Source organism: Chiloscyllium plagiosum, unplaced genomic scaffold, assembly GCF_037043375.1.
Source record: "Chiloscyllium plagiosum isolate Xiang-an unplaced genomic scaffold, Cpla_swu_hap1 HiC_scaffold_5, whole genome shotgun sequence".
NCBI lineage: Eukaryota > Metazoa > Chordata > Chondrichthyes > Orectolobiformes > Hemiscylliidae > Chiloscyllium > Chiloscyllium plagiosum.
In genome coordinates, this window is record NW_028270143.1 from 12,443,136 (window position 1) to 12,466,520 (window position 23,385).

General features: G+C 41.0%; 1 protein-coding gene across 2 annotated transcripts in view; it reads right to left on the bottom strand.

Annotated features, from left to right (window-relative positions):
* The window catches only part of kdsr (3-ketodihydrosphingosine reductase), a 49,451-nt gene that overhangs the window by 16,355 nt on the left and 9,711 nt on the right, over positions 1-23,385 (bottom strand). For both annotated transcript variants that reach the window (XM_043689609.2, XM_043689610.2), the window contains exons 2-8: positions 21,705-21,794; positions 17,346-17,402; positions 15,749-15,814; positions 14,699-14,794; positions 12,491-12,682; positions 10,788-10,871; positions 3,258-3,341 (exon numbers count right to left, since the gene is read on the bottom strand). In XM_043689609.2, coding sequence (XP_043545544.1) covers positions 3,258-3,341; positions 10,788-10,871; positions 12,491-12,682; positions 14,699-14,794; positions 15,749-15,814; positions 17,346-17,402; positions 21,705-21,794 — 669 coding nt within the window. The remainder of the gene's footprint in view (positions 1-3,257; positions 3,342-10,787; positions 10,872-12,490; positions 12,683-14,698; positions 14,795-15,748; positions 15,815-17,345; positions 17,403-21,704; positions 21,795-23,385) is intronic.

The window sequence follows — 23,385 nt, forward strand, 5'->3', positions numbered from 1 at the left end:
TGTAAATAGACAATGTTTTCCTTGGCCGGGGAGGGGGGGGGGACATAGGTTTATGGTCAGAGGGGAAAGATATAAAAAGGGACCTAACGGGAAACCTTTTCAGCAAGAGGATGCTGTGCATTTGGAAGGAGCTGCTAAAGGAAGTGGAGGAGGCTGATACAATTATAGCATTTAAAAAGGCACCTGGATGGGTATATGAACAGGAAGGGTTTAGAGGGATATGGGCAAAGTGCTGGCAAATGCAACTAGTTTAGGTTAGGATACCCTGTCGGCATGGACGAATTGGACCAAAAAGGTTCTGTTTCCATGCTGTACATCTCTATGACTCAATGAATAATTTACTGAATTCATTTTGGAATGTGGCAAGTAGGACTCCAGAGTTTTGAAGTCAAACTGGACTCAAAACATTAACATTGTCTCTCTCTTCACAGATGCAGCCAGACCTAAATTTCTCCAGTATTTTGTTGGTTTCAGGTTTCCAGCATCTGAACTATTTCACTTTTGAAAAGTCAAGCAATATGGTGATTGCAGAAGAGTCCCAAATCTCCGTTGCACTTTGCACGTAGAAGTATTTTCGAATTTCACTCCTGAAATGTGTTTTGGCTATGTCCTAAGTCCTAGTCTCAGTCAATTAGATAGTTTGACGCTACCTTCCCTATTAGTCCTTAAACATTTAATAAAATATCGATGCCTCAACTTTCTAAATTCTAGAGAATGCAACACAAGATGCATAAAATGTCTTTATATTTGAATTGTTGGAAATCAAGTATTATTCTGGTAAATGTACACAAAGCAATCTCTCCAAAGCCAGTATACCCTTCCTAAGCTTTAGTTCCAGAACTGCAGCCAGTACCATGATGTTTAACCACAGTTTTACATAGTCATTGTATAATATCTACACCCATATATTCTAGTCTTCGAGATACAAAGACCAGCATTCCATTGGCATTTTGATTGTTAAAATGTTATGAATTATTCTGAAAATAATGTTCAGATCCTCTGCCTTTTTTGAATTCAAGCTTTTCACCATTTAGAAAAAGTATCCTGTTCTATCATTTTTAGGTTCAAAATGAATTACTACAATTGCTTACATTGAAATCTATTTGCCACAATGCTAAATATTCACTCAAAGCTTATCAATATCTCTTCATAATTTTACCTCTCCATCACACTGCTTACATCATTACAGATCTAAGCTGTTAGAAAACTTAGATGATGGGACAGAAAGCCATAGATACAAGTTAATAAATACTGTGAACACATGTAGTCCCAACATTGGTTTCCTGCAGGAAACCATTCATTCTCTTCCGCCAATCGAGTTCCTGTCTATTATCCTATTCTGCCCGTATTACGCAGCCAATTTTTTAATGAGGGAATTCTTCAACACAGGAGTTTCAACAACAGTGCACACAATGTGAGGAACTTTATTACTTATTAATTTCCAATAGGCATTTGATATTTACTGGCATTCCCTTATCCACTACTTCATTATGACCCTTCAAAAATTCCATATCACCTTTCATTTACCGATGCTAGATTTTATTAATTAGCTGAAAGCTAACAAGGTGTTCAAATATAATATCTTTAACTATAGACTCAAGTAATTTCCAAAACATGTTACTGGTTTATAATTCCCAAGTTTCAGTGTTTCTCAAATAGGAGCATGCAAAACTTAACTGTAAAGAGCCATTCTCAAATTGAGACAACTTCACAAAATTATAGTCAAGCGGCCCTGAGAGATCAAAAGATGTCCAACATGCCATCACCTTTTCTGACATAAATACTGACAGTATTTTCTGCTCACTATCCTCATTTTCAGTGACAATATCAACATCAACTTCAGGGGTTTACATTGCTCTGGCCAAGACTCTAATATAAATGACAATTGCTGTGTGTTGACTTTACTATTGCTTGAAATACTCTCTTCTGTGAGTTAATGTTATATTTTGTCTCCCTTTGCAATCTTTGCATTTTACCAATCCACCAAGATTTTTTAAAATACAGCTATGTTGTCTCTCACCAGTCTTCCATTATTCTACTTTTGATCTCAGGCAAAGGGCTTCCCAAACACTGGGTTACAAGCCGAGTAGGGGTTGGGCTTATGCCCGAAACATTGATTCTCCTGCTTCTCGGATGTTGCCTGACTTGCTGTGCTTTTCCAGCACCACACACGAGACTCTGATCTCCAGTCCTCCCTTTAACCATAGTAGGGCCCCAAAATCAGATCTTGGGAGTTGAAACTTCAAGACAACAATGGCTGTCATGGAGCTCAGACTGATTGCTGACAGCTGCAACGCTCCTTTCGTGTGGCTATTTTGCCTCCTGGTGGGCACGACCTAACTGACAGCTCACTGTGGCCCGATTTGTGTTGTTGAGAAAAGCCTACACAAAATGCATTAGTTTTGTTTTCTGCCTATCTTTTCATCAACCATGCCATGATTTTGAGGTGTGTGGTGTAGACAGGGGAGAGGAGGAGAGGTTGGGATTGGCAGAAGGGAACGCTGAGCTTAACTCCTTTCATTCTCACCACGACAGCTGAAGTCTCCCCACCCTCACTCATCACCACTTGTACTTAAGTTTTCAACTTGGCAAAAGTGAGGACTGCAGATGCTAGAAACCAGAGTCTACATTAGAGTGGTGCTGGAAAAGCACAGCAGGTCAGGCAGCATCCGACGAGCAGGGAAATTGACGTTTTGGGCAAAATGCCCTTCATCAGAAAGAGCAGGTCAGAGACAAGCATGTAGTTCACCTCCTGACTCCCCAAAACCTGAGCTCCAGCCCCTCTCATTTATCTCTCCACCTCTAAGACTCCCAGCCTCATTACTGATGAAGGTCTTTTGCCTGAAACGTTGATTTTCCTGCTCCTCGGATGCTGCCTGACCTGCAGTGCTTTTCCAGCACCACTCTAATCTAGATTCTACTTGAGTTTTCAGCCAGTTTCTCTCAATGGTAGGCATTAAAATGGGGTCATGCCAAGAAAAGGTTTGAGAAGCATTGCCTGGAGATTGTCACATTGCTTTTTGAACAATTCCCATTGATTGTCATTTTAGGCATCAACAGATTAGCCCTGTTTATGGTGAATACACAGTCTCAGTGCTCTGAAGACAGCCCTGTCTAGATCTAGAATCTTGGCAGCAGGAGACTTGGCTACTTCACAGTTCTCCTGAAGACAAAAAACTTTTCAAATAGCATGTGCAGAATCTGTGAATAAAATTTACAACATGCATAAATTTTTCAAGCTTTCTTTTGACACTTACCACAGCATCTTTCACAATGATTTTTGCCACTTGGTCTGGCTGGCATAGTCCTGATGTTTCAGAAATCAATTTGGTCTCTAAAGGCTACAAAAAGAACATCTCAATTCATGTGTCAATTTTGAAGCAAATGAGAGCAAAACAATGATTAAGGAATTAACATTTCTCTATGCCATAGCTGGCAATACATCACCACCTTGATACTTGAGAAGGGGCAATTAGTGCTCACCTAGCCGACTTTGCCAAAATTCTGTGAATGATTAAATTAGATAATAGGCTTAAATTAAGCATTTAACAAATGTACTGTTTTTTGAGAACAGAATCAGAAGAATAGAGGAGGGAGAATAAGTGTATTTGGATTTTCAAGAAGTTGTTTTAATAAAGTACCACATAAAAGGTTACCGTGCAAAATTAAAGTACATGGAATAGTGGTAATATCTAGCATGGATTAAGAATTAAGTAGCAGACAGAAAATAACAGTAAATGGGTCATTTTCAGAGTAGAAGGCAGTGACAAGTGGGATAGGGCAGGGATCAGTGCATCCAGCTGTTTCAAATGTAATATTGTCAAGTTTGCTGATGACAAAACTAGGTGAAATTGAGAGTGAAGAGGATGTAAAGATGCGTTATGGGAACTTAGATGGAATTGGCAAGTGTATGGCAGATGCAGCATAGTATGAATAAACGTGAAGTCTGGCAGTACTTCTACAGAAGTGGATATACATTATTTAAATGGTATTAGTTTGGGAAATATGTTCAAAAGGACCTGGGCGTCCTTGTACATTGGTTGTTAAAGCAAGCATACCAGGTGCAGTAAGCAGCTAGGAAGACAAACTGTATGCGGATCTTCATGCAAGAGGTTATGAGGACTGGGATAAGAATGTTTGACTGCAGCTGGACAGGGCCTTAGGTGAGACCTCACCTGATGTATTGTGCACAATTTTAGTTTCCTTAGTTTTCCAAACAAAGATGTATTTACTATAGAGAGCATCAGTGAAGACTCACCAGACTAATTCCTGGGATGGAAGATTATCAAATGGGAAGAGATTGGGTCAACTGTGCACATATTCACTGGAGTTTGGACAAATGAAGGGGATCTCTCAAACAAAATTCCGATCGGGTTGGACAGACTGGACATGTGTTATGTTCCCTGGTCAAGGAAAGTTTTTCTTTACACCCCCAACCAGAAAGTCAAAGTCTCAGATAGGTGCCAGGCCATTTCAGACTACAACGCAGTGAACTTTTCTCTCTCAGAAGGTGGTGAATCTGTGAAACTATTTAGGGGTGATGGCCTTGTGATATTATCCCGAGACTATTAATTCAGAAACTCAGCTAATGTTCTGGGGACCTGGGTTTGAATGCCGCCATAGCAGATGGTGGAATTTGAATGCCACAAAAAAAAAACAAGAATTAAGAATTTACTGATTCATTTCCAGAAAAGCCCATCTGGTTTACTCATGTCCTTCAGAGAAGGAAATCTGCCATCCTCACCTGGCCTACATGGGACTCCAGATGCACAGAAATATGGTTGACTCAATTGCCCTCTGAAATGGCCTAGGAAGACATTCAGTTGTACCAATCACTACAAAGCCTCAAAGAAATGAAACTGGATGGATCACAGAGTCGAACTAAGCACTGGAAAAGACAATGGCAGAAATGGTCCTGTTGATCCTGCAAAGTCTTCCTTATTAACATCTGGGGCCTAGTACCAAACTCGGAAGAGCTGTCTCAAAAACTAGTCAAGCAATAGCCCGATGTAGTCATACACATGGAACCATGCCTTACAATACTCCAGACACCACCATCCCTGAATATATATCTTGTCCCACCTGCAGGACAGACCCGGCACAAGTGACAGCACAGAAGTACACAGTCAGGAGGGATTTCCCCAGGGAAAGCTCAACACTGACTCCAGCCCCCATGAAATCACATGGCTTCAGGTTAAACATGGACAAGGAAATCTCCTGCTAATTACAATGTACTCTTTTCCCTCAATTAGTACTCCTCCATGTTGACCAACATTTGAAGGAAACCCAGAAGATGGCAAGGTCACAAAATGTACTCTGGGTGGGAGATTTCAATGTCTACCACCAAGAGTAGCTCAGTAACAGCACTACTGATCGAGCGGATCAGGTCCTAAAGGACATAATTGCTAGACTAGGTCTGCAGCAGGTGGTGAGGGAACCAAACAGGGAAAAACATAGTTGACCTCATCCTTACCAATCTGCCAGCTACAGATGCATCGGTCCATAACAGTATCGGTAAGAGTGACCGCTGCGTAGTCCTTGTGGAGATTAAGTCCTGCCTGAGAATAACCTCTATCATTGTGTTGTGTGGCACTATCACACTGCTAAATGGGATAGACTTTGAATAGATTTAGCAATTCAAGACTGGGCATCTATGAGGCGCTGTGGGCCATCAACAGCAGAATTGTACTCAGCACAATCTGTAAACTCATGGCCTGGCATGTTCCCATTCTGGTTCAATGGACTGTGCAGGAGGATATGCCAGGAGCAGCACCAGACACACCTGAAAATGAGGGGGTGGAGAGTTAATCTGGTGAGGCCAAACAGGACTACTTGCCTGATAAGCAATAAGTAATAGAGCAAAGCGATCCCACAAACAACGAATTAGATCTAACCTGCCATATCCAGTCATGATGGTGCATGATTAAGCAACTCACTGGAAGAGGAGACTCCACAAATATCCCCAAAGATGCAACAACCCAGCACAACAGTATAAGAGAGAAGGCTGAAGTTTTAACAGCAACATTCAGCCAGAAATATCGAGTGGATGCTCTGTCTCGGCCTCATCCAGTGATCCCCAGCAGTACAGATATCAATTTTCAGCAAACTCGATTCATTCCACGTGGTATCAAACAAACAGATGGAGACACTGGATAACACAAAGGCTACGGGTCCTGACAACATTCTGCTGATAGTAATGAAGACTGGTGCTACAGAACTTGCCACTCCCCTCGCCAAAATGCTCCAATACAGTCACAACACTGGCATCTACCCAACATGGAAAATTGCTCAGGTATATCATGTAGATAAAAAGCAAGACAAATCCAAGCCAGCTAGATACCACCCCATCAGACTATTAGCAATCATCAGTAAAGTGATGGAAAGTGTCATCAACACTGCTTTCACACAGCACCTGTTCAGCAATAACCTGCTCACTGAAGCCCAGTTTGGGTTCTGCCACAGCCACTCAGCTCCTGACCTCATTACTGCCTTGATTCAAAAACACAAACTGACAAGAAGTGTTCCTCAGGAGAGGAGAGGGTGACAACCCTTGACATTAAGGCTGCATTTGACTGAGCATGCCATCAAGGAGCTCTAACAAAACTGCAATCAATGGGTCTCTGGGGCAAATTCCCTGATGGTTGGAGTCATACCTCACGTGTAGGAAGATGGACATGGTTGTTGTAGATCAGTCATCTCAGCTTCAGAACATTTCTGCAGGAGTTCCTCAGGGTAGTGTCCTAGGTCCAACCATCTTCAGCTCTTTATCAATGACCTTCCTCTATGATAATGTCAGAAGTTGGGATATTCAACAATTATTGCACAATGTTCAGCAATATTTGCAACTCCTCAGATACTAAAGCAGTCCATGTTCAAATGTAACAAGATCTGGACAATATCCAGGCTTGCGCTAACATGTGGGAAATAACACTTGCACAACATAAATGCCAGGCTATGACGACCACCAATAAGAGACAATCTAACCATCAGCCCTCCACATTCAATGGTGTTATCACTACTATCAGCATCCTGAAGGTTATTATGAACCAGAAACTCAACTGGTCTCACCACAAAAACACAGTGGCTGACAAGAGCAGATCAAAGGCTAGGAATACTGTGGTGAGTAACTCATCTCCTGACTGCCACCTACATGTCAGGACTGTGATGGAATGCTCCGCTTGCTTGGATGAGTGCAGCTCCAACACCACTCAAGAAACTGGACATCAGCCAGGACAGAGCATCGGCTTGATTGACATCACATCCACAAGCATCCACTCTTTCTACCACCAATGTTCAGTAGCAGCAGTGTGTAACACTGCAGAAATTTAAAAAAAACCCTCAAACAGCAACTTCAAAACCCAGGATCACTTCCATCTAGAAGGAGAAGGGCGGCAGATATGTGGCACCACCACCTTTAAGTTACCCTCCAAACTACTCACTGTCCTAACCTGGAAATATATAGTCATTCCTTCACTGTCGCTGAGTTAAAACCGTGGGATATCTTGCCTCGTGACATTGTCGATGGATTGCCGAAGTTCATGACGACAGCTCACCACCACCTCCTCATGGGAAACTATGGTTGGGCAAGAAATGTTTGCCAGCGAGCGACGCCCACATTCCACAGAAGAATAAACTAAAAGCAGCCTCAGCAGGATGCTGTGGCCAAGTCAGCAATTAATTAAGAAATTGATAGACTTCTCCAAACTAAAGCTGTCAAAGTGGTGGATAGCAAGAGAATGATGTTGAAAGAGAGGATCATGTTCAAAGGTGGACTGAGACCAATGAGCTGAATAGTTCACTCTTGCTGTAGGTGTCTGAGACAGGCTCTGCTGAATTCTACGCAATGAAATTTACAGCAAACAGCTCATCGTTAGTATAAAATACATGAATATGAATTTAATGCTTGTGCTTGTAGGGGTGAAGATTTACAGAAGTCTTGGCATGCCCTCAAAAAAGGGCTTATATTATGTATGGCCCATCAGCAACTGTAAATCTGTAAAATAAGCAATAGCTTTTTTAGCATTAGGGAAAAAGTGAGGTCTGCAGATGCGGGAGATCAGAGCTGAAAATGTGTTGCTGGAAAAGCGCAGCAGGTCAGGCAGCATCCAGGGAACAGGAGAATCGACGTTTCGGGCATAAGCCCTTCTTCAGGAATGAGGAAAGTTTGTCCAGCAGGCTAAGATAAAAGGTAGGGAGGAGGGACTTGGGGGAGGGGTGTCGGAAATGTGATAGGTGGAAAGAGGTCAAGGTGAGGGTGATAGGTCAGACTGGGGTGGGGGCGGAGAGGTCAGGAAGATGATTGCAGGTTAGGAAGGCGGTGCTGAATTCGATGGATTTGACTGAGACAAGGTGGGGGGAGGGGAAATGAGGAAACTGGTGAAATCAGAGTTCATCCCTTGTGGTTGGAGGGTTCCTAGGTGGAAGATGAGGCGCTCTTCCTCCAACCGTCGTGTTGTTGTGGTCTGGCGATGGAGGAGTCCAAAGACCTGCATATCCTTGGTGGAGTGGGAGGGGGAGTTGAAGTGTTGAGCCACAGGGTGGTTGGGTTGGTTGGTCCGGGTGTCCCAGAGGTGTTCTCTGAAACGCTCCGCAAGTAGGCGGCCTGTCTCCCCAATATAGAGGAGGCCACATCGGGTGCAGAGGATGCAATAGATGATATGTGTGGAGGTACAGGTGAATCTGTGGCGGATATGGAAGTTTCCTTTGGGGCCTTGGAGGGAGGTGAGGGGGGAGGTGTGGGCGCAAGTCTTGCACCTCCTGCGGTTGCAGGGGAAGGTGCCGGGAGTGGAGGTTGGGTTGGTGGGGGGTGTGGATCTGACGAGGGAGTCACGGAGGGAGTGGTCTTTACGGAATGCTGATAGGGGAGGGGAGGGAAATATATCCTTGGTGGTGGGGTCCGTTTGGAGGTGGCGGAAATAACGGCGGATGATGCGCTGTAAATGGAGATTGGTGGGGTGGTAGGTGAGGACCAGTGGGGTTCTGTCCTGGTGGCGGTTGGAGGGGCGGGGCTCAAGGGAGGAGGAGCGGGAAGTGGAAGAGATGCGGTGGAGGGCATCGTCGACCACGTCGGGGGGGGGGGAAATTGCGGGCCTTGAAGAAGGAGGCCATCTGGGTTGTATGTTTTTGGAACTGGTCCTCCTGGGAGCAGATCCGGCGGAGACGAAGGAATTGGGAGAATGGGATGGCGGTTTTACAGGGGGCAGGGTGGGAGGAGGTGTAGTCCAGGTAGCTGTGGGAGTCGGTCGGTCGGTTTGTAGTAGATGCACCACCCCGACCTCAAATTCACCTGGACAGTCTCAGATTCCTCCCTCCCCTTCCTCGACCTTTCTATTTCTATCTCAGGCGTCAACACGGACATCTACTACAAACCGACCGACTCCCACAGCTACCTGGACAACACCTCCTCCCACCCTGCCCCCTGTAAAAATGCCATCTCATTCTCCCAATTCCTTCATCTCCGCCGCATCTGCTCCCAGGAGGACCAGTTCCAAAAACGTAAAACCCAGATGGCCTCCTTCTTCAAGGACCGCAATTTCCCCCCCGACGTGGTCGACGATGCCCTCCACCGCATCTCTTCCACTTCCCGCTCCTCCGCCCTTGAGCCCCGCCCCTCCAACCGCCACCAGGACAGAACCCCACTGGTCCTCACCTACCACCCCAATCTCCATGTACAGCGCATCATCCGCCATCATTTCCGCCACCTCCAAACGGACCCCACCAATGATATATTTCCCTCCCCTCCCCTATCAGCATTCCGTAAAGACCACTCCCTCCGTGACTCCCTCGTCAGATCCACACCCCCCACCAACCCAACCTCCACTCCCGGCACCTTCCCCTGCAACCGCAGGAGGTGCAAGACTTGCGCCCACACCTCCCCACAAGGCCCCAAAGGAAACTTCCATATCCGCCACAGATTCACCTGCACCGCCACACACATCATCTATTGCATCCTCTGCACCCGATGTGGCCTCCTCTATATTGGGGAGACAGGCTGCCTACTTGCGGAGTGTTTCAGAGAACACCTCTGGGACACCCGGACCAACCAACCCAACCACCCTGTGGCTCAACATTTCAACTCCCCCTCCCACTCCACCAAGGATATGCAGGTCTTTGGACTCCTCCATTGCCAGACCACAACAACACGACGGTTGGAGGAAGAGCGCCTCATCTTCCGCCTAGGAACCCTCCAACCACAAGGGAGGAACTCGGATTTCACCAGTTTCCTCATTCGCCCTCCCCCCACCTTGTCTCAGTCAAATCCATCGAATTCAGCACCGCCTTCCTAACCTGCAATCTTCTTCCTGACCTCTCCGCCCCCACCCCAGTCTGACCTATCACCCTCACCTTGACCTCTTTCCACCTATCACATTTCCGACGCCCCTCCTCCAAGTCCCTCCTCCCTACCTTTCATCTTAGCCTGCTGGACAAACTTTCCTCATTCCTGAAGAAGGGCTTATGCCCGAAACGTCGATTCTCCTGTTCCCTGGATGCTGCCTGACCTGCTGCGCTTTTCCAGCAACACATTTTCAGCTTTTTTAGCATTAGACAATCTTACAAGTTCGGTGAAGGGTTTTCACTTTCCTCAGTATTGAACTATGGAAAAATGACTTAAAACCTTTATTTACATTTTCAATAACTTACATCTTACTTTTTCTCTCAAATAATGAAAAAGGAAAATATAGTACAGGAATTACTAGATTGAGGCAAAGGAAATGCAAACAGAACTGTACCTCAAATTGGCATCATAAAACAAAATGACAGTTTCTTTAAAAAATAAATCTCATTACCTTGACTTTATTCTCTTGTTGAAACCCAGGTGTGTCTGTGTCAGGAGGATAAGCAACTGTGATGTAGATATTGTATGGCTTCACCTAGAAAACAAAATAGTAAAGTTTGGGGAAAATAATTGACAAAGCACTGCAGAATCAATTCTAAAATGTTTCACATCAAACTCTAACAAGCACGTGAAGGATGGAAAAAGGACTAGAGTAAATTATATTATAATCCCCATGGAAAAAAAAACTGGGCTTCTTGAGTGTTAAGGACTCACATTCCCAACCTAAGGCACATAGCAGCAGTCAAATACAAATTCTCTTATCCCTTCAGCTTGTTTTGGATTAACTGCACCAAATGGCCCAAGTCCTCAAAGCTGGAGAGGAGAGAAGAAAAATCAAGAGCTGCTACTCTCAAATCAATGACAGTTGCATCGTAGGTAAGCATTGCGACTAAATTTGTGCAAATGAATGACAGACTCTCTCATCGTGTTGATCTTCACTTCATGCCTACTTACTCACATGACAAAGGCAAAAATAAAGACAATGGGCTAGAAGTGGCATAAACTTTGACAGTGAACCATCATTATCCCTACAAATATGAATGCAATATCAGGGTTTAACGTAAATGAGAACTTAAGCACAATTGTGAAGTACCAGTGTGTTATTCAATACTCTACGCAGAACTATTTTACTAAAAAAGAAATCTCCCAATAGAGATGCTCACAACAAAAAATATTAGAATTTGTATGATCAGCATTAATTATTGATAAATTGTGAGATTAATATTTGACGTGGGGGCTGGCAGTGTTTTCCAGCTCATTTAATGATTTATGGCTCAATTTGTACAACTGATGAGATTATATGCCACAATCTAACTATATTTAACTTAATCAAAATAAAATTTAAAATTAAAGCAAAAAAGTAATGGAGATTAACTATATTTGAAGGCTTTTAATTTTAAAATTGTGAAGAATAAAAATTAAATTAATGAAATATCAAAAAACTTTGACATTTGCATGATATTTTAAAAGAAACATGCCCAATAACTATACATACATCATTTGAAAACATTTCAATCTCAATTTTTTGTTACCTTCCTGTTGAAGTGCCATCTGCTAATAGGGAAACACTGCCGACAAATACAGATGTTCCATGGGAAATCTTTACTGTATTTTTAAAATGGGGTGCAATCTCATCTATGTGCATAATTGTAAACCGAATCTTACCTACTTATTTCAAGAATAAAAAAAATACCCATCTGTCAAATTGGGTTTTACCGTTGCTCCATTAAAAGCCTTCCTGTCCTATCACTATGTCCAAGTCACCACTTACTATCTTCTGTGGATGCAAAGAACGGCCTGCAAAACTTTGCCAAAAGCTAGAGCCTTCCATTTCCACATACCCATGATCATTCCAATTCTCTCAAGAGAAGTAGCAACTAAGATTTATTTGAACCTTTGAAGGCAGGCCAGAAATTGAAAAGAATTTTGTATTCAAAACTGTGGCCTGGGAAAAGGTTACCCATATTGTCCAATCTCACTCCAGAAATTGAGGCCAAAAAATATCCGCTAATTAAAAAAAAATTATTTTTGGCAGCATTAATCCTGGTCCAACAAAACCCCCAAAATTAAAGTAAATACTAATTTGTTGTACCTCTAGATAGAAAACACAAAGTGCTAAAAGATGAAATACAAACAGAAAATTGAAACACACACCTCCATTTGTAAAGATTCAGCTAATCCACGCAAAGCAAATTTGGACGGCGAATAAGCTGTGTAACCAAATAAGCCCAGCTGACCTGCCTGGGATGACACAAACACGATCCTCCCCATTCTCCTTTCCTTCATGGTATGAATGACTGCCCGAGTAGGATAAACACTACCCAGATAATTGATCTCCATTAACCTCTGGGAAAATGATAAGTAGCACTGATGAAAATAGTCATTCAAATTGCCCAGATACATTTAAAATACAAAATGACGTAATACTTAATTTGCGTAAACATAGATTTGTCAATAGTTTATACGGAGATGGGATTTTGAAACCAAAAATACATCAATTCTTGAAATTCTGCACAGTTTTGAATGTTAAGACACTTTCAGTTTAATAAAATGCAGGATGTTTCAGACAGAAGTCATGAAGGGCTTACGCGCGAAACATTGATACTGTTGCTCCTCGAATGCTGGAAAATCACAGCGTCACACTCTCAACAAAGATATGGATGGCTCTCAAGAATTCACGTACCAGCATAAAATGTTATTACTACTGACATTTCTATTGCCATCATCATAACCACACTCCACAAGTTGTAGAGCTACCCAGCATGAACACTTGAACTTTCATATGACTTCTAGTAAACATTTAGTTTAAAGATCTTTTTGAAGCAACATTAACTTCAAGAAACGTTTTCATAGGTATGAAGTTGACATGTTTTTGCGTGTATCACTTATGACATCATGGATAATACCATTGTTCTGCGTGCAGGTGATCTCAAAACAAAATAAATCAAATATAAATTCTTGACTGAGCTATCAAAAATGCTCAAAAATGAAGTCTGCACAGTCCATAGCAGTCTCCCCATGCCAGAGGTAGTTCTGGCAGTTCACTTCCATCCATTAAGAAAATAGAAGCAAAAGCAGCTTGCTTCACTTCTGACAGACTTTCATCAGTCTGGGTGGATTGAAAGCCAGGTGCAAAACAAAAGCTTTGCAATGCATTGCAAATCTTCAAAAATGTGAAGTTAACTTTTGAAGTGAAATTAATTTATTTTAATCACAGTTCGGGTTTGAACAGTCATCTATTGAAAGATGGTGAAAATTTCTTAGCGTTAACTCAGGGATTGTGCAAGAAAAACCGTTGCACATTTAGATTTTACAAAAGAAAACGTGACAATCAAGTCATAATCAAGGACAGTTAATAGAACATTGTTGCATTCAACTTTGAAGGATTCAATGAATAATATTAAAATATTTTCTATCTAAAATAAACTACTGCATCACAAACAATGAAAGTATGAACTTATTATTTGTTTCAAGACTGTCAAAGAACAAAGTCATAAACCAGGTGAAATCTTTCAATTCAGAACAGTGAAATGATACACACTAATGCCGGAAAGAAGTCGGAAGGCGGCATAGACAAACATTATTTTAAAATCAATTTCAATCAATGTTTTGTGCTTTAGAAAAATTGTGTTATTCTGTACCAACATACAAATATAGTAAAAAAAACACTAAATTAAGCAAAAAAACAAAAACTGAACAAAAGCAGAAATTGCTGGAGAAACTCAGCAGGTCTGGTGGCACCTGTGGAGAGAAAGCAGAGTTAAAGTTTTGAGTCCAGGGACCCACCTTCAGAAGAAGGGTCACTGCATTTGAAATGTTAACTCTGCTTTCTCTCCAGAGATGCTGCCAGACCGGAGTTGCTTCAGCAATTTCTGTTTTTGATACTAATTACAGCGTCTTTGTTAACACAATACTTCTTTCATACTTAAATTTGTTGTCCCAATTTTCATATTAAAAGCATTGACCAATATATGAATCAACATGTGCACAAAACGTTTCTTCTTAGATAAATTACTTGATGACCAGCCCTTTTCTTACTTCAGTCACAGAAAATTCAAGACACTTGTTCAGAGTCAGATGTTTATGAAATGACAGTTAAAAAAAGGAGAGAGAGAGAGAGAGAATGTGCTGCTGAGCGTCAAAACAATTTTGGCAATAAAATAGATTTTCTTTTAAAGGAAGTATTTTAAAAAATCCTGGGTGATAAACAATTTTCCACTTTACCAGAGAACACACACTGAAGAATTCAAAAGACATTGCCTGTACAGTTCATTAGACAAGTAGAATATAATTTATCGTAGATGCTCCAAGAAATTGTTCAATCGCAGAAAATATTTAAGTCTAATCATGCAAATTACTCACTCCAAAAAAGTCAATGTCAATATCTTCAAATTTTGCCGCAACAGATATGCCAGCACAGTTTATAAGCATGTCAACTGGACCCAGCTTCTCCTGTGCCTAGAATGACAGTTAAAGATTAATAAATTAATGATTCAGTACAAAATATCTGGTTAAGAAAAGGGACAGATTCCTGTTTATTTGATTTACTTAAAGCTCATTTCAAATGGCAGATGGAATTAAATCCAGGAAGTGTAAGTTGCCGCACTTCAGGAGATTAAATGTTAAGGAAAAGTATACAGTTAATGGCAGGACTCTGAACAGCATTGATGGACAAATTGGGCACAACATTACAGACGGATGAGCCCACTCCTATACAGTACAGTTCTATCCAAGTGTTCTCTGAGCAAAATAATTTGAAATGTGCATAACAAAAAGGAAAAGAGAATTATTGATGTACAATAAGCAGTAAATAAAGATTTGTGTACAAAAATAGATTTACATTCAATTTTCATTTGTCCCAGCAAATTAAGCTTATTTCAAATGAATAACAAAAAAATTAGTGTAGAAATTTTGAATTTTTTTTCCTGGAATGGTGAAGATATCAATTTCCTTCTTAAGCTCCTGTTAATAAACTCCAAGTTTTAATCAAAAACACTGGTTTTATGTGGGATTCAATTGTTTGTGGCAATCGACAATTCCACTTTAACTTGTGATAATGGTTAAGTCAGACTCCACTACTATACATTGGATTATATTTTCTGGAATGTGTTCAGTATTTGTGTTGCAGAATTCCACTCTTTCTGTAAATCATGAAGATTAGCACTCAGTTGGTGTCTTCCAACAATATAACATTAATTTCTTTTTCTTTCTATCTGCTCATCAACAAAGTAAAGAATCAATAAATGAGGTGTCAGTCAGCATATTTAGAGTACAGGTCTACTTCAGCATCACTGCTGCAACAAAAGCAGCACTTCTTTAACCAATCTTATTCAGCATAAACAAGATATACATGGGATCCAATATATTGAACGGCATGCTTAGCATGTTCATTTTAAAAAAAAGCAAACTTACTTGTTTAATCACGCTTTGCACTTGTCCATAGTCTTTTGAAACATCAACAGATATACACAATACTACCTGTGAAATCAATCAGAAAATATTCTCTCAAACATATATGTTGTAAACAAATACAGGTTGTTCTGCTATAATGCACGTTTCGTTAATGTGGATTTGCTGTAACACTTCTAAAGTGCGATCTTTTAAAACACGTGTTGGCAGCAAGGCGATTACATCGCAGAGACTTTTAAGTGCTGTTTCTAAAGCGTGATTGTTCAATAACGCAAGTTTCATAAGAACACAATCATTGTGTTATAAAAGAGGGAGAGGCTGAATAGGCTAGGGCTGTTTTCCCTCAAGTGTTGGAAGCTGCGGGGTGACCTTACAGACGTTTGTAAAATCATGAGGGGCATGGATGGGGTAAATAGACAAGGTCTTTTCCCTGAAGTGGGGGGAGTCCAAAACAAGAGGGCATAGGTTTAGGGTGAGAGGGGAAAGATTTAAAATGGACCCAAAGGGCAATTTCTTCATACAGAGGATGGTGCGTGTAAGGAATTAGTTCTCAGAGGAAGTGGTAGAGGCGGGTACGAATACAACATTTAAAAGGCAGCTGGATGGGTATAGGAATAGGGACGGTTTAGAAGGATATGGTTTAAGCGCTGGCAAATGGGACCAGATTCGTTTAGGATATTTGTTAGGCATGGACGAGTTGGACTGAAGGGTCTGTTTCTGTGCTGTACATCTCTATGACTCTAACTACCTGCAGCACAAAAATCTATGATACAAACTAAACTCTATGCAAGAACAAAATCAACCAAAATATTTTTTTAAAAACAGGTGACTACATTAATGAAATTAACTGCACTAATGCAAGTGGTAGAGACAGGAGGGAGACTAAGAGCACCAGAAATGAAGACAAAGGGTAAGAAAGCCTAAGGTCAGATAAACATGGTTGGAGGAAAGGCAGAAATGCATGTGAGCAGTAAAAATACAAGAGAGAGTGAAACAGTATGCACACAGAGGTAACATTTGTTGGGGGTGGGGAAAAGCCACTCCTGCTCAATTACAGATGATTGTCTATCTCAAGGGAATGTGGAATATGGAAAGAAGGCAAAAGCATAAACGGTACACCATTTCTCAACAAGAAAAACAAAAATAAAGTGCAATACTGGTTGTATATTTAAAAGGATCTCATCAATATGCCCAGTAATTTACAGGTGAATATGCACCACTTATAATTATTCAGGCCTTGACACACGATAACACCCTGTAGAACTAAAAACTAGGAACCATTCTGGTAGAAATACTGATGCTATGGAAGCTGAATACTTCACTAGCTTCAAGATCAGTCTTTAGAAACTGTGGCCGACATTGTTGGTGCATAAACAGAACTGTTTATCACATATGCAGAGATGTACAATTTACCCTGCCAAAACGAAAGCGTTCTCATTCCCCTACCACAAACAAACTGTTCTTTTAATAAAATGTCAGTGAACAAAGAGGTGACTTAGAAATACAATGATTGCATTTAAATCACAAGAGTTTCACACTCAAACATTGAAAATGCTCTAGTATGCAGCAGTTACAATGCTTATTCGTTTTCTACGCCCACCTGTTTATCATTAATGGAGTGCTTCTCAATTTCCTTCTTTGCCCGCAGCAGTTTGCCCTGGAAAACAAAAAAAAAGTTGAAACACAAATATTTTCAGACTGCCAATTTTGGAAATTCATCATGGCACATTCTACAACTAAGTTTTAAAAAAAAAAACTGTTCACCAAACTTCAGGTGATTCACTGTGTCACTGTTTGATCAGTAAACTTTGCAAATTCAAATGTTTGGATAATTTACAATTCAAGAAGCATTTTGAGATTGCTTTGCATTTTTCAAAGCATCTTTCAAAGATACAATTAAAACGTAAATATTCATGAGATAAAGAATGTTTCCTACAATATCTCTACAGTTAAGTATTTTGATTTATCATTCAACGTAAAGAATCATTTTTATTATTTACAACTCTTTCAAAAAACCTAAGCCTCTATCCCATTGAAGTTCTTACGCTAACACCCAACTCAGAGTCAGAGCAAGGAGTACAAGTTCCTAACGAGTACAGAGGAACCTCGATTATCCAAATATCAATTATCTGAATATCGGATTATCCAAAAGGGATCTCAAGGTCCTGAGAGAAACATTACATCAAAGAGCTGTTTCAACCCTGATCACATCTTTTGTTTACAGACACAATGAGTTAAAAACGAACTCGACTCCCTGAAATGCTGCTGAGAACAGTCCTGGACAATCCAGGCAACGTCTCTAAATGACCGCCCGACCTCTCACTTTCCCTGGAGTTCTACACAGGAATGATCCCTAAACCCCCCTTCCCCAGATAATCTCACCAACATTGCCCTGCACAAGGCAGAGGTCGAACCTGTCAAAAAAAATGTCTGTGCGCTGCTTGGTGGGGGAGGGAGGAGGAGGAGGAGTGGGTCAGATGGGAGGGGGTGCGGAATTGGGGGTAGGTAGTGTTGGATGGGGTTGGGGCAGAATGACAGGGTGGGAATGGGCGGGGTTGGAGCGGACAGAGTTGGGGGCGGGTTGAGAGCAGACAGATTTGGGATGAGCGTGGGGCAGGGTGGGAGTGGACGGAATTGGGGCGGGAGAGCGCGAGCGGACAGGGTGGGGGCGGGGTCTTGCACACTGTGCTGCTGCCTAGTGTCCTGAATGGGGAGCAGACTTCACAAAACTCCAAGCCCCAGAAGAAATCAATTAACCGAATAATCAATTATCCGAATGAAATAGCACCCTCCCATCTCGTTTGGATAATTGAGGTTCCGCTGTACATGCAAAGGAAAAGTTGAAGGGATTCTTGCTCAGCCATTAATTTTCACAATTTTTAAAAACTGGAATAGTTACCAAATAGTTGTGATGAAACATCTTTCCTATTCTTGCATTCAATTCCTCTCACAAAACATTGTTAGCTCTCCTGATTACTTTCCGTACCTGCACTCTAAATTGTGATTCATGCATTAGGACTCCCAGATTCTTTCAGCATTTTGGAGTCCTGCAACCTGTCACCATTTAGATAATCCGCTTTCTTCTTATTCTTTTAGCCAAAATGAACGATTGCACACTTTCCTGAATTATACTCCATTTTCTGGATCTTTTCTTTAGCCACTCACTTAATCTATTTATTTACATTTATTACTACTTAAATCATCTTGACAATTCAATCTCCTATCTACCTTTAGATTTAGATTAGATTAGATTAAGATTAGATTACAGTGTGGAAACAGGCCCTTCGGCCCAACAAGTCCACACCGACCCGCCGAAGCGAAACCCACCCATACCCCTACATTTACCCCTTACCTAACACTACAGGCAATTTAGTATGGCCAATTCACCTGACCCTGCACATCTTTGGATGGTGGGAGGAAACCGGAGCACCCGGAGGAAACCCACGCAGACACGGGGAGAACGTGCGAACTCCACACAGTCAGTCGCCTGAGGCGGGAATTGAACCCGGGTCTCTGGCGCTGTGAGGCAGCAGTGCTTACCACTGTGCCACCGTGCCGCCCACCTTTGCGTCACCAGCAAATATAGCGACCATACCTTCAGTCCCTTCACTATCATTTATATAAAGTTTAAAAAGAGTTGAAGCCCCAGCATCATCCAGTAGCACACCACTCATGACAAACTACCAGCCTGAAAACTATCTATCCCGAATCTTCAGCTGGCTAGCAGGAAGCAATCTTCTACCCGTGCCAATATGTTACACCTAACACCATGACCTTTTATTTTCCACAATAACCTTTGTTGCACCTTATCAAATGTCTTCTGGAAATGTAAGCACAACACATCCAATGGTTCCTTTTATCTATAGCACAAGTTGTTTCTCTAATAAATTAGTTAGATATGATTGCTCTTTGACTAAAACTATGCTGGCTCTATCTTGTTACTCTGAACTTATCCAAGTGCCTTTGCTTTCTGCCTCCCTCATGTTTTCAATTAAAAGAGTTTGATTATCTACATTCCAATCTAAAAGTAACCTTTCCCAAATTTAATGAGTTTTGGAAAATTTAAACCACACAGCAACTATCTCACTGGCTACTTATTTTAAATCCTAGGATGAAATCCATCAGGGCCGAGACATGTGTCAACTCGCGATTCAACAATTTACTTAGCACTACTTCCCTAAGAACTGCAATTTTCTTGAGTACCTCCCTCCCTTTCAATTCCTGATTTATAGCTATTACTGGGATGTTAACTGTCTCCTCTCTAGTGACTAGTGATGCAAAACATCTGTTCGCTTCATCTGTCGTCTCTTTATCCAACATTACTAATGCCTCAGCTCAACAATTACTCTTCAATGCTTTGCCTCTTGTCTTCTCTTTGGTTAAGCGGTCAGGGAGGGAATTCCAGAACTCAATTTTAAATGTACAGTTAGGATAATAGGCAATGATGGAGTGAAGGATAAGAGAAGACAATTGGAGGAACACTTGCAGGGCTAAAACAGAGTGCTGAGATCGGGTGAGGACAATGCCATGGAGTGATTGAAATACAAGGAAGAAAAAAATCTGAAGAGCATCTGGGCTTGGAAACAATTTTAGTCAGTGGGTACAGAGGAGCAAAAACAAATAGGAATTTGTGCAAGTTGATATTGATGGAGGATTTTTGGTAAAGAATTTCTGAAAGGAGAAGGGGACCATTATTTTGTGGTCGATCCTAAAAGTCTAGGATTTAAAAAGTTACTTAAATTCAGCATTTCGTTGCTTTTGATGAATCATGTTATACATGCTTTTCTCCTCAGAAACAAATCAGCTTCAGTTCAAGATATTGTTGAGAAGTCAAAAGAGGATATAGTCAAAAGACAAATATGCCTTTTGTGAGTTAAGAGACTGTGACAGCATACGTGTCTGTGATAGGCTGACAGGTGCAGAGAATGCTGAGAACTGATCATGTGTAACAATCAGCTAGTGATAGTGTTCTGATGTTAAGGCAACTGGATTTGAATTTAACCAATTAATTTCTGCCCAGGATACCAAAAAAATGAATTTGAATTTTATTGTATTGACAAAATTGGACCAATGAGAGGATATGATGTTGGGGATATAAAAGGAAGGGCATTTTGAAAGTTAGTCAGAGCCAACTGCCATCCAAAAAAAAAATCTCAGAAGGCATCATCTATTAGAGGTATCAAGAAATTGTATACAGACACTCTCAGAAAAAAAGTTAAGATGATGGTCCAGGGAGAAGACAGCAGAATCAGAACGATGGAAGGAAGACAGCATAAGAGACTGTATGGATTTTTAAGAGATTAAGTTGATTTAATGATTAATAATTGTGTGATTAGAGGAACATTTTAACAGAGTCAGGGTCAGTTGTGATTAGGTAAGAAAAAAGGGGGCTCAGGTTTGTTACGTGTTTGTTTACTGTTCACTAAGTTAGGAAAATAAATTGGTTTTTTTTCTTTAAATAGTAGAAATCAGGAAATGCTTTCACTTACCCACTTTTAGTAGATTGAGGGGCAAGCTTTTTTGGGTATTTTAGCTTTAATTAGCAGAGGGGTTCGATCTCTATAACAATCTGTTCAGTAACTTGAAAATACACCCTGTATATCTGGATTGTGTATGCAGATGTAACACTGAAATATTTTTCAATATTGAAAATGTCAAGGTGGGGATTCTTGTTGTGCAATGGTAGTTCCCTAGCTCTGGTCGAGAAGGCCTGGGTTCAAGTCCCACCTTTCCAATGGTATGTTAAAACATTTGAACAGGTTGAGTAAAAATGTGTAGAGATTCTTATTTTGTAACTATGTACCAAACAGAACACAAAAAGTCAAGTCAAACAAAATTCTTCGTTCTCAACCTTTCAGACAGTTTGATTTAAGGCACAAATTAATTCAATCTCAATACAAGAGATTCACAAAATGAAAGTACATTAGTCATGCTTCAATTAACTGATTCAATCACATACCTCATCCCGAGCCACCAAAGTTATAAATGCACCTTGCTTGAAGCACTCAATTGCAATACATTTCCCAATACCACTTGATCCCCCTGTCACCTGCATGGTTAAAATAAAAATCACAGTAATTAGAAACAGCATTGCTCAAGATTCTGATTCAAGATACATTCTATATACAAGTCATTTCACTTTTCTGTTGCCAACATATTTATTATTCTGCAGACTTGCAGCAAATTAGACCAAATTTACCACCTAGAAACTGAAATTTCACATTGCAGAATATTAAAATGGGAAGGGGGTCTAAAATGTTGTAACACATGTTGGAATCTATTCAATGTGCGTGCACAAATTGTTCAGTTTTCTTCTTTACTGTTTATCCTTCTTCTTTAGGTTTACATGGACATCTTTGCTTGTGTTTACAACACTTGCAGAATGGTAAAAGTATAAATTTCTGAAGATGATTTGTCCAACAAACATTAAGCAATGCATCTGTTTACCATTGTAACGGAACTAATTAACATGAGTCATAATCATAGAAACAGACCTTTTGGCCCAACTTGTTCATGCTGACCAGGTTTCCTACATTTGGCTCATAATCACTCAACCTTTTCTAACGATGCACCTGTCCAAACACCTTTTAAATGTTTAATTGTACATGCCTCTACCACTTCCTCTGGCAGGTTATTCCATATATGCACTACCCTGTGTGAAAAGTTTGCCCCGCAGGTCTCTTAAATCTTTCCCCTCTCACCTTATAGCTATGCCCACTAGATATGGATTTTCCTACTGGAGGAAAAGACCTTGGCAATTCACCTTACTCACAGCATAGAAAAAGGCTCTTCTGTCAATCATGTCCACACTAGTCAAAACAATCAACTAATTCTTGTAAGCACACTTTTCCAGCTCGTGACTCAGACTCGCTTGCCTTGGCAAGCGCACGTCTAAATCCTTTTTAAAGCAATGAGGGTTTCTGCCTCTATTACATTTACAGGCAGTGAATTCCTGATCCGCACAACCCTCTGGGTGAAAAGGTGTTTTCCTCATCTCTAAATTTCTGCCTCTTACCTTAAATTTATGTTTCCTGGTCATTGATCCCTCCATTACAGGAAATGTTTCTTCTTGTCTATCTATCTATGCCCCTCTTAACTTCATGCAGCTCAATCATATCTGGTCTAAGGAAAAGACCAATCTGTCCAATTATATAATTTAAATTCTCCAGCTCAGGCAGCCTTCTGGTAAATCTCCGCTGCACCTTCTCCAGTGCTATCATATCTCTCCGACAATGTGGATTCTAGAACAGCACATAATACTCCAACTGTGCTCTAACCACTTTTTAATAATTCCAGCATAACATTCCTGCTTTTAAACTCCATACCTCAGCTAAAAGTAAGTATCTCATATACCTTCTTAACCACATTATCCACCTGCCCTAATACATTGAAAGACTGACATATAGGCACACTAAGATCACTAACTATAGAGTCATAGGGAAATAGACCCTTCGGTCCAACTCTTCCATGCCCACCAGGTGTCCTAAATTAATCTCGTCCCATTTGCCAGCATTTGGCCCATATCCCTCTAAACCCTTCCTATTCATATTCCCATCCATATGCCTTTTAAATGTCGCAACTGTACCAGCCTCCACCACTTCCTCTGGCAGTTCATTCCAAATACGCACCACCCTTTGTGA